Source organism: Talpa europaea (assembly GCF_964194135.1).
Source record: "Talpa europaea genome assembly, chromosome: 13".
In the NCBI taxonomy this organism is placed as follows: domain Eukaryota; kingdom Metazoa; phylum Chordata; class Mammalia; order Eulipotyphla; family Talpidae; genus Talpa; species Talpa europaea.
The window spans coordinates 58993462-59006920 of NC_140080.1; the positions used below are offsets into that span (position 1 = coordinate 58993462).

Genomic DNA, 13459 nt, shown 5'->3' on the forward strand with positions numbered 1-13459 from the left:
TCCCAACGTGGTCACGCATGTCAGTCACCATCTCCACACATGGACACGGGGCTGCTCTTGGTTTTTGACCAAAGGAGGCCATTTCGGGGGCCTTTTAAATATAACTGCCTTTGTGTGTTTTTTAATCACTATTTTAAACCTTCACATTCCTAGGCTGCCCACCCCACTGGAAGAACTTCACAAACAAATGCTACTATTTTTCGGTTGAGAAAGAAATTTTTGAGGATGCGAAAATTTTCTGTGAAGACAAGTCTTCCCATCTTGTTTTCATAAACACAAGAGAAGAACAGGTATGTCTGGCATACTTGGTTGAGGAAAACTGTAATTTAAGGATAGTTTACATCTGGAAATTGCATGCTTACTGAGGATTCAAAGAATCAAGAACTCGTAGTCACATAAACACAGAAGGCTGCATTATGGAGATTTGGGGTCTAGCCAGTGACTAGAAGCATTCATGGCATGGGAGTTATGTCCTCTTGCTTCAACCTGGAGGATACTGCTTATCATGCCTTAGAGAAGCAAGGTCCTTCCAGTGACTGTTAAGATGGTCCTAATAGAAAGAGAAACCAAGAGCCATAGCCCTATAAGGGTACAGTGGGGGGCAAGTGACCAGGTACATGACCTCAGTAAGGTCTAGAAAAGCAGAGATGGCCATGGGGGCAGATCCTACATGTGATAGCAATGGCAGCAACTCAGTCGGCCCCTACTAGCCAGGCACTGTATGGGGCATTTTCTTGTTTAAACCTCACAGCCACCCTGGAACCTGAGTATTTTTAGCCCCAATTTTACAGATAAGTAAACAGAGGCCCTGCAATATGTAAATGCTTTATTTATGGGGTAACAGGTTAAGTGCAGATTTGAAACTGAGGTCTAGCAACAATATCAATACTGTTCATGTGATGCCACACTGTTCCAAGGGCCTCCTTCCTTTCCAAGTATCTCCAGGAGCCACAACCCTGGAAACCAATGCTTCCCACAGCAACTGACTAAGAATAAGCACAGTCAGCTTCCTGGGCTTAAGAATATACAGACCTGGTTTGAATCCAGCTCAGTCATCATCATCTTGGTGATACAGACTGATATGAAGGCACAAAGACTCATTGAATGGGACACACTGGACCTGGCCCAGGGGAAGAACTCACCAAAGCTATTGCTGTTCCCAGAACATGGAAAGGATGGGTGGTAGAAGAGGAGACTGGAATTCACTTAGTGGCCTGGGAGACTCAGAAACAGTATCACAAATGTCAAAGCCCCCAAATGCAGGGTGCATGTTCTGACAAACATCCTCTTTAGAGATTCATTTTTTCCTTGAATGTTTAAAAAAACAAGTTCCTGGGACAGCTGTTCCCAAAAATACTAACTCGCTGATTTCTTTTTCAGCAATGGGTAAAAAAGCAGATAGTTGGGAGAGATAGCTACTGGATCGGCCTCACAGACTCAGAGAATGAAAACGAATGGAAGTGGCTGGATGGGACCTTTCCAGAGTATAAGTGAGTACTCAGAAACGTACAGACTAATGGTCAGACTACTCTTGCTCTGTGTTTTTTTGCCTCCTGCCTTATTCCTTATAGTTTCTCCATTAAAGACCTTTTGTTCTATTTGCTCCACAAATGGAAGCTGCAGGTACTAGCTTCATACTTCATGTAGGGAAATTGTAGTTGAAAATCAATGTACTGTAATGTTGCTTTTTCCTTCTTCTCATTGAGTAAATTTCATTTCTATTAAGAAAAACCAGAGGCTCATAGCAACACATGCAACCATATTTGTGGCCAAGGAGTTCTTTAACTGCACCTGTGAAGGAAGCTCAGACCTCTCAGATATGCTCAGGACTCACCCAGGCGTGTTTGGGCCAGGGAGCTCCCTTCAGGATGACACTGTTGGTGTCCCTGACCCCAGTTTGGTTTCTGGCCAGACGGTAAAGAACATTATGATTCTTCTATATATGGGAAGTTCAAATACAAAACACAGTTTTCTGGGATAATGATCTCCTAAAGGTTTGAGGAATCCCTGTAAGTCAGATGTGACTGGAGTTTTGCAATGGATGAGCAATATAGTGTCTCTTCAAGCCACATCCTACCCATGGGGGAGGAGGGGGTGTCTTATCAGCCCTTCCCTAATCCAAACCAAGACTCTAGAGGTGACTAAATTACACCAATTTGAAAATCCCTTCTTCCTGCTCTTACTTTGCCTTTGATATGAAAATATACAACAAACTACCAAGTGGAGCAGAATTTATAAAGCCCACCTCTGAAAACCTTTCCTTTGCTGGAGACAAAATAAGCAGAGGCTCAAGCAGTTGTGAGAGCATCACAGCTTTGACACCACAGCGCTGCAGTACTGGAGAGAGCACGGGGGTTTCAGGTCTAGAACAATGTCACCAGCACATAGCAGTCAAGGGGGAGGAGTAGGTCAGACAGAGCTTTAGAATGTGCGTGCATGTATCTGTAAGGAGGAATGAGGCTACTTTTGTGCTTTTAAATAATGCATATGAAGAGCATGACTAGAGGAAATAGGTGGAGATCAGAATGAGGTCATTTATTTTAAAGGGAGTGACAAAATGTCATGGTGGAACATTTGAAGATCTTTGGTCTGTGCTGAAGGTAAACCTCAAACTACCACCAAGGCAAATGACTGTCTGCTGGCCTGACAGACATTCTGTTTCCTCTGCACCTGTCCTTGGAGAGAGGAAGCTGCACCACACACTAGCACGTGGATATTTGGCTGATAGTCCAAAGAGAGTGCCCAACACAACACAGATGCACTCGGGAGGCTCAAAACCTTTGAGAGAGTTGACAGCTAAAATCAGAGCAGTGGAAGGTTGGAGATGGGGATGGGAGGCAGAGATTATTCAAGGAAAAGATAAATCTGTGTCTTTGACAGTCAAGAGTGGCAGGACTTAAGGGAGTCAGAAAGGAACTTTAAAAAAAGCCTCCTGGACTTTTCTCCAGCCATAAACACAAAAGAGGTCTGGATTAGAATCAATAAGAAATCCAGTCTTAAGCCTTCCTCCAAGGAAAAAGTAGATTAGCACATGTGGAATGGATTGAGCTGGAACATTAGTGTTTACACTGACTCTCTGAAGGTAGGACTTTTCTTCTATTCCCCAAGCTTCAGAATGATTTGGAAGGAGAGTGCCAGCATTGAAACCTGGGACCAAAAAAAGTCTACAGCACCAGACACCTTCCTGGGACCTCTGTCTCCAGCCACAGCCCAAACTATGCTTCTTATTTTCTACCCAAAGGAACATATGTACATGTAAAACTCCCCAGGATCAAATTTTAAAAGGAAGAATAAATTAGGTAGACACATTGAGATTTCAATAACTACAATCTAATTTAACTTGACATGTAATAAACACTGCACAAACTAGAAAAAGCCAGTGCAGGAAGAGGAGAGAGTACGTGCCCTGGAGTCTGTGAGGTCTGAGTTCCAGGCCTTAGCTGTGACCTTGTGCAACTTACCCACTCAGACAAATGTCCATGTCTTCATCTAGATAGGAATGCTACAGAGGACCTGGCTATACCAGTATTGTGAAAAGTAAAGTGATAATGTATATAAAGCACTTAGTATGGTACCTGGGCTACGGAACAAGCTCAACAAATGTTACCTGCTCTTATTGCTAACATTACTGATATCATTACTACTATTGTCATAATCATAATTATTTTCCTACTAGTCAGCAGTTGCAGAATAGTACTACCTGATATTTATGTATCTTACAGCATCCTGATTGAGATGCCACAAACAGTATTCTCACTTATGCATCACAGCCAACTTGTGAAGAATGTTCTCCACTGTGGATGGGGGTTAGGTCTCAGGTTGTCTGGGGTATCCCATCAGAATGCCTCCCCAAATACTGTCTATTCAGACTTACTTTCCCTCTCCTCTTTACCTCTGTGGCCTCTCAGTACTAACCCATCTGATTCCCTTTCCAAAAACCCCAGCAATTATTTCTAGACCCAGTACCTGCCCATGCCTTGTCCAGGATACAAAGAAGTAACTGTCCTGCTTTTCTTCTGTACTGTTTCCCCAACCCATAATCACACATCTCATACATTCAACACTCAGACATCTCATGCATTCACATACTCATGAATCAGGCCTGGGGACCCGTGGGAGCTCCCGTTGGGTTCTTGGTGAGCAAAGAATTCAACCAGGAGACCAGATTTAGGCAGAACAGCAGAGATTTACTGATAGAAAAGGATAGGAAAGATCTCTGGGCAGAAAGGGACCCCAAGTGGGTAGCTACTGGGGTGCAGAAGAGCCATGGGTATAGCGGGCAAAGAGTGAGGGTTTGGTCATTGAGTGTCTCCACATTGTGTCTCTTGCTCATTGGTGGGTGCCCATGGGATCTCCTAAACTGAGGGCCACTGAGTTTCCCACGTTACCTGGCCTGCCTTCCTGAAACTATCCTTGGTCCATTGCTTTAGGATTGTTAATATGTTGCTGTTCTGAATATTCCATTTTTAATTGGGTTGGACCATCAGTTGTTTCCCATTTAGTTTGATAAATGGAGTTGAGATACCTGCTCCTTAATCAGATTGACAAATGGGCTGAGGCACCCCGTTTCTGACTGCCTGTACCCATTTCCTAACTTCCTCATTCACTCATAAGCACACACTTACTTGAAGCCCTTTTGCAGCTATCTCAGACCTTTGTGGTTGCTATCAGAACAAACAGATAGAGAAGCCAACAGACTGAGCTGACTTCATTGATGTTCTAGGGAACATATCACCCAACAACTCCAAATGCACATTCTTTTCAAATGTATGTGATATGTTCATCAAGATAAATTATGCTAGGTCATCAAACATATCAGCAAATTTAAAAGAACTCTCATTATGCAGAGTATGGTCTAGGAAACAAAATTAAATTAGAAAGCAACAGAAAGATATTTGTTAATTACCAAGTATTTGAAACTAAAGGGCATACTTCTACATAACCCATGGGTCAAAAAAGAAAATCACAACAGAAACTTGCAAATGCTTCAAAGAAAATGAAGACACAACATGTCAAAATTTGTGAAATGTAGCTAAAATGTTTAGAGGTGAGCATTTATAGCTTTAAAATGCATATATTAGCCAAAAAATAAGCTGAAAAGCAATGATCTAAGCTTCTGCTTTATGAGGATAGAAAAGAAATAATGACCTGAAAGCAATGAAATTGAAAAGAGATAAACCGGAGAAAGGATACATGAAATCAGGAGGATGCCAACGCTGATCTTTCTTGATGGATTAATTGCAAGTATGTCATTTGGCAGGGGCTGTCCCTACTGATGGAGGCTGCCTGGCAGGCACAGAGGCATCAAACACATGTGGTCCTCTGCTCTCTTGTTTAGAGCAGAATCATAAGTATCATTTTAAGATCTTACCCACCCTGATTATAGTTGCCTGCTTTGGATGATCAGACAGGTGATATTCTTCCTGCGGGCTTCCCAAAACACACTTTAAGCTCTTCTGTTCCTCTTGCCCACTTCTTGTTCTCCGCACAGGACATCAATGGATTGCAATATGCTGTCAAGTGACATGTAACAGCTTTCATCTCTACAATGCAAAGAAAATATGGTTGCCTTTCTGTCCATACAGACTGCTCCATATAATACTATATATTACATCTTTAGAATATGCATCCATAGGGTGGTGGGGACAAGAAGGGAACTTCAGCAACAGTGATTTCAATTATAACAGTCTGGACCATGCTTCTTGTTTCTATCAGAGTAACACTGGCTTAGGTCACTACAGAGAAATCATCCACTACACAAACCCTTGCAGAGGAAGAAAAAATATACAGCAAAGAAACAACTCTCACTACTAAGATTTTCCTGTTTTGAGGCCAAGCTTTTACCAGCAGAAGTTTCATGGCCATGTAACCTCAGCCAATCTTGTGGTTGAGGAGAAAGTACTAAGTTGTGAGGTTGGAGGGGACTATTCCCAAGAGTGAAACTTTGTTCTCAGTCTCCATTAGGATAAACCCCAAATCCCATAAAGGTTCACACCCACGAGCTGGTGCACTTGTGTGTTTCCAGCTCACTGGGACAGTGAGTCCTAGTGCTCCCCAGGTCCGTGGTGTACTGAGCATATGCTGTCCAAGCATACATGTGTGTTGCTACCCAACCCCTTCTGTGGCCTGCATATTTTAATATGGGATTCAGGGATTTCTGGCACAAGCTTCAGCCATTCTTTCCAGAATCTACCAGTGAATGAGGTTAAGGTGCTGAAATTCTTCTCCAAAATATATTCTGTTTATCTGATATGTTCTGTTCTGTTTTACTACAAAAGGAATTTGCCACTTTTCACTCCATGTGATTTTAGCTTTTCCAAAGAGATGCTTTGAGACTTTGGTGCTCAATCTACAAGAAAAATTGCCTTTGCAGCCTGGTTCAGGCTACTTCATCACCCCACCACTCTGGCCTCACCTCCGTCACTCTAGTCATGGCCACATAATTGCATTCTATCTCAAAGAAAAACGTTGAGCACTGGATGTGAAGAATCCCAATAATCTGGGGAAAAAATGAATAGTAAATAATGATAAATATCTCCTTTCTTATCAATCAGTTCTTTTTTTTTTTTTTTTGGCTTGTCTGCAGATCCATTTTATCCACACTCCTTAAAATGACAAGGAAACAGAGGGAAATAACCAGGTCTTCTGTGAGAAGTCATATTTATACATTTTCTCAATTAACAGAAAGAAGAGTATCAAATGTGCCATTACTATACATTCAGGAATCACAGGTCTCAAATGCTATAAATAAAATTGGACTTGAGGGCTTCCCTGGTGGTGCAAGGGGTTGAGATGCAGCACTATGAGGCCACCCGCAGCCACTGCAACAGGAGTTCGATCCCTAGCCAGGGAGGTGACCCAAATGACGCAGCAGACCTCTCCTGTCTCACCCGCTGCTCCCCTCAGCAGTGTATTTCTTTTTTTTTTAAGTGATTTTTCACTTTTTTAAAAAGATTTATTTATGCATGCATGCAAGATTTTCCATACAGGCCAGAGGTGCAGGGGGTTAGAGGATTCACAAGAGACAGTGGGGAACAGAACAGGCAGATTGACTGAAATACACTGCTGAGAGGAGCAGCAGGCAAGACAGGAAAAGTCTGCTGTACTATGTGGGTGGCTCCCTGGCTGGCTGGGGATGAAACTTGTGCTGCAGAGGCTGAGGACAGCTTCACAGTGCTGTGCTTAACCCCTTGCGCCACCAGGGAGGCCAAGCAGTGTATTTCAGTATATCTGCCTGTTCTGCTCCCCACTCTGTTTCTGGTGAATCCTCCCACCCACCTGATCTCTGGCCTGCACTCCAGCTCTTGTATGCATAAATCAATCTTTAAAAATAAAATAAAATAAAATTGGACTTGAATCCCTACCAGACCAGCAGAAATACAATTGCACTACTCAGGTATCAACATTTCCAGAAGGTCCCTACAAGGTGGAAAGAAATACACAAAAAAAGCATACCTGAAGATAAACTACTTTGCCTTCCAACTTCCCCTCTCTCTGGCATCACTATGGCAGTCTGAGGGTTTTAATTAATTTGTTTCTTGCCTGTTACCTGTTCTCTGCACTGCTGTACTACCATCACCTGGATATCTGATGAGTAGATGAATATTTCTAACTCCTCCTAAGTACCATCCCATTTTCATTCTTCTCAGTTGATGGTTTCATATAAATTATCTTTTCAACCTATATTTATTAACCTGAGGCCCATTAAAAAAAAATATTTGGTATGGAGAAGTCAATTAATTCTACCTTATTTGTCGATCTTTAACTGTAAATATCAACTGCCACTGTCCTCTGGTTTTGGTGTCTTATTGTCACACATGAAGGGCAATATGGTATCTATCCCTGGGTGACCCCAGGACAGCCTATGGTTGCTGAGGTAGTGAGTCATTTAGGAGAAGTGCCTCTTGCTGCAGATGTTTTCTTTTTTTTCAGACCCTCCACTGGAGGCAAGATTATATCCTCTTAGGCAGTAACCACAAGTTTTTGTGCAAGACCTGCTTCTTAGAGAAAAGTTAGCTTTTAAGTTTTGAGTCTTGGAAACACATCTAATTGATTGCATGGAAACAGAATCAAGAACAGCAAACCCTGGCAAAGTGGTGCTTTGAGCAGCCTCCAATTAACAAGCCCCAAGTGAACTCATCCTACAGAAAACTTGTTTTTAAGAATTTCTCTCCCAAAAAAGCCAATGAAATGTATGAGTCATTTTCAATAAGATCAATTTACTACTTCTATATAAAGTAACTGACCCTCTACAACTTAGCCAGACAGCCATAATCAAGTTATTTGTGCTTATAGGTTCTTATAAATATATATCAAAGGACCCTCACTTTCTCTACTTGACACTGACTTATTAGAGGCAAGATATCAAAATGTATAAGGAAATCTCTGCGTTCTCACAAGAATGTGTGTGAATGTACCATGTATTTGGAATATACAAACACATATGTCTAGCAGTCAGCATCCCAGTACACGCTAGAAAGTCCGCATTCATCTAACTGTTGAAGGATTTACTCCTTCATTGTTTAAAAAAAAAAAAGTTCAATGAACTGATTTTATTGTGCTAAAGAGAACAAGCCTGAAGGGAGATACTGCATTACACACTGCTCTGCAAAACAGCTGCTTCTTATTCTGTATAAGAACATGCGTAGACTATTAAACAAAGCATTTCATTCCAGGACAAGTGACAAGCTACACTTTTGTTTTTCTGCATTTCTCTGCTACTCATGGGTAAAGAAATCGTCTGTTGGACTTCACAAATAACACTCAATTTCTGTTTTGTTAAAAGAAATTGGAAAGCTGGACAGCCAGATAACTGGGGTCATGGCCATGGGCCAGGAGAAGATTGTGCTGGCCTGATTTATGGTGGGCAGTGGAACGATTTTCAATGTGAAGACATCAATAACTTCATTTGCGAAAAAGACAGGGAGACAGGTAAGCAGCAGATTTTAAGAGGGAGCTGCAGAGTGTAGGGTCTACACTCTGAAAGGTGGTAGAGTTAAGGGCTCTGAATGTAGATTCTGCAATTGGTTCCAGTCCTGGTCCTTTCATTTATTAATTGGGCAAGTGATTAACCTCAGGGGAATAATAACAGTGTTGCAGAGTTTTGGGATGTCCTTAAATATATTAAATGTGTCCAGTGTATTAGGGGTACTCCTCAATGTTATTAGACTAACAGGCCTAGGTCATTGTAACATTGTCATTAATTGTTCTTTAACACAAGCTCCGATGTTAGGTCTTTTTCATAGCATTCCATAGACAGACAATGCAGGTATCCAAGCATTTAATGCCACATGCATTTACTGAGCATCTACTACAGGACAGTTGCTGAGTAGATAATGGGGGCATACAGTCTGTACTCCTTATAAGTTCAAAAAGCCAAAGAGACTTTAGGTGATTTTCTTTCCTTCAAAAATACTTATTTAAAGCTTGATTTAAAAAGTGACATTTCAGAATGGGGCATCTTAAATTTTCTCATTAAAGGTAAATTTAAAAGTTTACATTGGGAGAAGGAAGAAATGGGGAATGAATGCCAAAGGACATGAAACTTCTTTTTGGAGTGCTGAAAATGTTCTAAAATTAGATTAGTTGTACAACTTTGAAAATATACTAAAAACCACTAAGTTGTTTAAGTGGATGAATTGTATCTCAGTGCCTTTATTTTCAAAGTTGACAGTAACAAAAACCTCATATTTTTCTCAAATTATTTTTGGTAGTAACTGAGGTACAAATTATCCATATACCCACTCAACAAACATCTATTACTTACCTTTGATGTGCCAGGCATTGGTCATCCATGTGCTCAGGGTCTTGAGCTGCAAAAGAAACTCTCAGCCTGGTGAGTTGCAGGGGATAACCACAAATATCTAACAAGATATTATAGTTAGAGTGTCACAGGTGACCTAGATTTATGATTGCGTTTTGTGAACATTTGGGATTTAAGTTGGAACTAGGTTCCTTGGAAATGGAACTTACCTTTCACTTACTCTAAATGAGAATTTATATGGATTTCTTTGAAAAAAATTGAATTACTGAATGATGTATTTTAGAGCCTTCCCTTAAAAATACATGTTCTGTTTTTGAGTTGTACATTAACATTGTTCTTTAAGAAACACTAATGCCCATCCTTTTTGTCTCTTTTAGTGCCATCATCTGCCTTATAATGGACTGTGATGTGATAACGTGTACAAATTTTCAGACTGTTTTCAAAGGCAAAGGATACTTCTTTCTGATTGCATCACTTTCTCAACAGATTGGGGGGAAGCACTGAAAACCAATTGAAAACCAATTGAAAACCAATTACTGAAAACAATTGATAGCTATTGTTCTTTACCACCCACAATCATTCCAGAACTTGATGTGTTGATTTTCGGGATGCAAATGGACTGAATGGCATAGCATGCTCTCAGCCAGTAAAGGTGCAGCTAGGCAAGTCATAGCTTCCAAAGTGTGGAATGCGCCAATCAGAAAAAGACTATTGTTGGTTGTTGAGCTGTAAGGAAAACTTAAACATATACTGTGTAAACAGTACCTTACATTTCTAAAACCCCAAATGTAGGAAAATTATGCAGACATACAGATATATAGGCTAGCTCTTAGTAATAATATGAAATATACTTAAAGAGCTTTTAAAACTTCGTATTTTTGTACAAAAGATCTGCCTTTTACATTTTTCCTTTTCTCCTTTTTTTTGTCATTTTACCAATATAATACATGGAGCCAAAGAAAACAATAATGGTACTAATAAAAACTCATAGGGTTTCTTCTCAGATTTAATTTTACCCAGTGGCAGAGAGTTTTTTTTCAATGTGGTTAAAAAAAAATGTGTGAGTGTGTATAGATATATATTTTAATGTATCATTTCCTCAGAGGAATCAATCACTTGAAATGTCCAGAAATATTCTTGCAGATTTTGCCAGTGTAGATCAAGCCTGAGCATATACATGACTCAGACAAGTGGGCCGTGCATTATCACCAACCGACACTCTCGCTGTGTCCCTGGCCAGGTCCAAAGTGGTCAACTCAGGATATGCATTTACTTCATTTTTGTAGGAGTCAGGATGGTGGAGAGGCATCTGTTAGGAAGGGCAGAGCACTTGAATCTGGCTACCTAGAAGGCCCTGTGTTGTGGCAGATTCATGAACATACTAGGTATTGGACCCATACCACAGCTGATAGTAACTGTCAGGAAAGTATGGTGTCACATTCGCCAAAGGCAGAGCTACTAGAAAGATGGGGACAGCTATATGCTACCTGGAATGTTTGTTTTATTCTTAAGTCAGATTTTAAAAAAGTGTAATTCCAAGGCACATGTATAATGAAATACAAGAATAATTTTTTTGCCCTTGTGCTGAACTCTTGTAAAGAACCTTTCCTCTGAGCCCATCTTTCTTCTACTCCTTGACGTGCCATTGAAAAGTCTTAACATGAAATGTGCTCAAAATAGGCACTAGATATCACTGATGGTCAAAGGTAAGATTTCCATCCAGCAGATTTCCTCTCCTCCTCCCCATGGAGCTCCCCAGGCAGTGCTGCTATCTATCACAAATAAAATGGTAAAAAAATAAAGACAGAGTTTGACTTTCACACCTGCAGCTGTGTGGACTATGTTGTCTTGCCCATTCATGCCGTCTCTGCAGCCCAGGAACAGCCAGCGCCCTGATGTCCTGTCCATGTGGCCTAGTCAGGCTGGCAGGACCCACTGTTGTCTGAATTGCAGAGGCCCTGTGACAAAAGGCAGATTCTCTAGGAAGTGCTTCAATCAGATAATCTCATGTTATCCTCCCAACAGCCCATTATAGCCCAGGGAGGTCACCATCTCTGAGGAGTAAGGCAGGATTCAAATCCATGCTTTGAAAGTGTTCTAATTTTCTTTAGGAATCAAGATCCTTCTTGGTAGCACACTGAATAAAATCAGATGAATATCACACATGATGAAATAGCTCATGTACTCTTTATATTTAGCTATTTATACACCTGCTTACAGGTTTGTAATCACCTGCTTACAAATGATATTCTTTTGGTAGGAGAATTTTAGTAGATGTATAAATACCCTCAGGTACCTGACTTGCTACAACCTATGAAGAGGTAGAAAGCAATTTTTCTCCAAATAACTCTTGGAAAAATATGAATGTATGGAAGGTGGGGTGAGGGTGGGGACACTTTTCTTCTATAATTGATGTTCACCAACTTCCCTCCCCAAATCCTTCCAATTTGTAGCAGCTGGAGTTTAACTTATATCGCACAAAATACTAATAGCTGTTTCCATTTAAAAAAAAAAAGATATTTAAGGAAGTGGAAAGGTACATAAGTCAGGCAATAATATCAAGCATGTGTATTCTGCCTCAAATGACAGTTGATCTCTTCTTGAAAAAGTGAACATGTTAAATCATGATTCAATCGATAGGACAATAATGGTTTAAATATACTTAGCATTTTCACATATATTATCTCTTCTAATCTTTGCATAAACCACATCCCTATGTTAGAAATGAGGAAGCAAAGACTCAAATTGAAAACTTACCCATCACCCACACTGCTGTCATAGTCACTTTCAAAAATGCAAATTTGATCAGGTTCCTCATTTTTACATCTCCAAGTCCAAGTCCATCCTACTCCTGACCTCTAGCTTAACAGCCTTCCAAAGGATCCTGCTAGCCTACAGAACATACATGCGGGGCCACAGGCCCTTGATGACCAGGTTTCTAACCATGTCCCTAAGCCTGCCTTCCATCTGCAACCCCACCCCTGCTTGGCGACAGACAATAGCATTATAAAGTATTTTCCTCCATGGTCATTTTTACCCCCATACTCTATCTGGATTGTTTTGCTCTATCTTTTTTGCCTAGAAAATACCTCCTTTAAAATTCAGCTGAAGCCATCATTTCTTACTAGAATTCTTCCCCATTAAATATACTCCACCCCACCCCAAGGCAAAGTTGATTCCATGCCAAATACTATGCACAATTCCTGTGGGTAATACAAAGAAAACTCTTAAAATGATTGAATAAAGAGAAAGATGGTCAGTTATGAAAGGTGAGAGATGCCAAGCAGGAGAGATAAAGGAATTCATACTGCTAATGTACAAAATATAGATCAAAATGAATGGAAGACTGAGTTAAAAGAATCATATATAAAATAGTCATTTTGCTTACAAAATATGGCCTTAAGTCAGGGGAAAGTTTTTGAAAGCTTTCCTAAAATGGCATTGTGATGGGTAGCTACTTCCTTACTGATACACTCAATTGTTTTAAAAGTACAAGTGAACTTTTCAATCTTAGAAGGTGTTTCTCTGTATAATAGTTCCAAGTTTTCTGGGAAGAATCCCTTGACATGGCATCAAATTTTACAAATCACAAAGCAGATGTTGAAAAGATCTTGTTCCTTTCAGTCTTCCTTTTCCCTCTCCTGCTGGATATACTTGTTAAATGAGTATATAGCATGCCCAAGTCACAGGCAGTGG

The 13459-nt window shown here is 40.5% G+C and overlaps 1 protein-coding gene across 1 annotated transcript in view; it reads left to right on the plus strand.

Annotated features, from left to right (window-relative positions):
* Window positions 1–10160, plus strand: part of COLEC12 (collectin subfamily member 12) — a gene marked incomplete at both ends in the record, with an annotated part of 189161 nt that extends 179001 nt beyond the window's left edge. The window contains 4 exons of the mRNA XM_084252682.1: window positions 154–290; window positions 1381–1490; window positions 8786–8931; window positions 10141–10160. Of these exons, the coding sequence (XP_084108808.1) occupies window positions 154–290; window positions 1381–1490; window positions 8786–8931; window positions 10141–10160 (413 nt within the window). The remainder of the gene's footprint in view (window positions 1–153; window positions 291–1380; window positions 1491–8785; window positions 8932–10140) is intronic.
* Between the last annotated feature and the right edge of the window lie 3299 nt (window positions 10161–13459).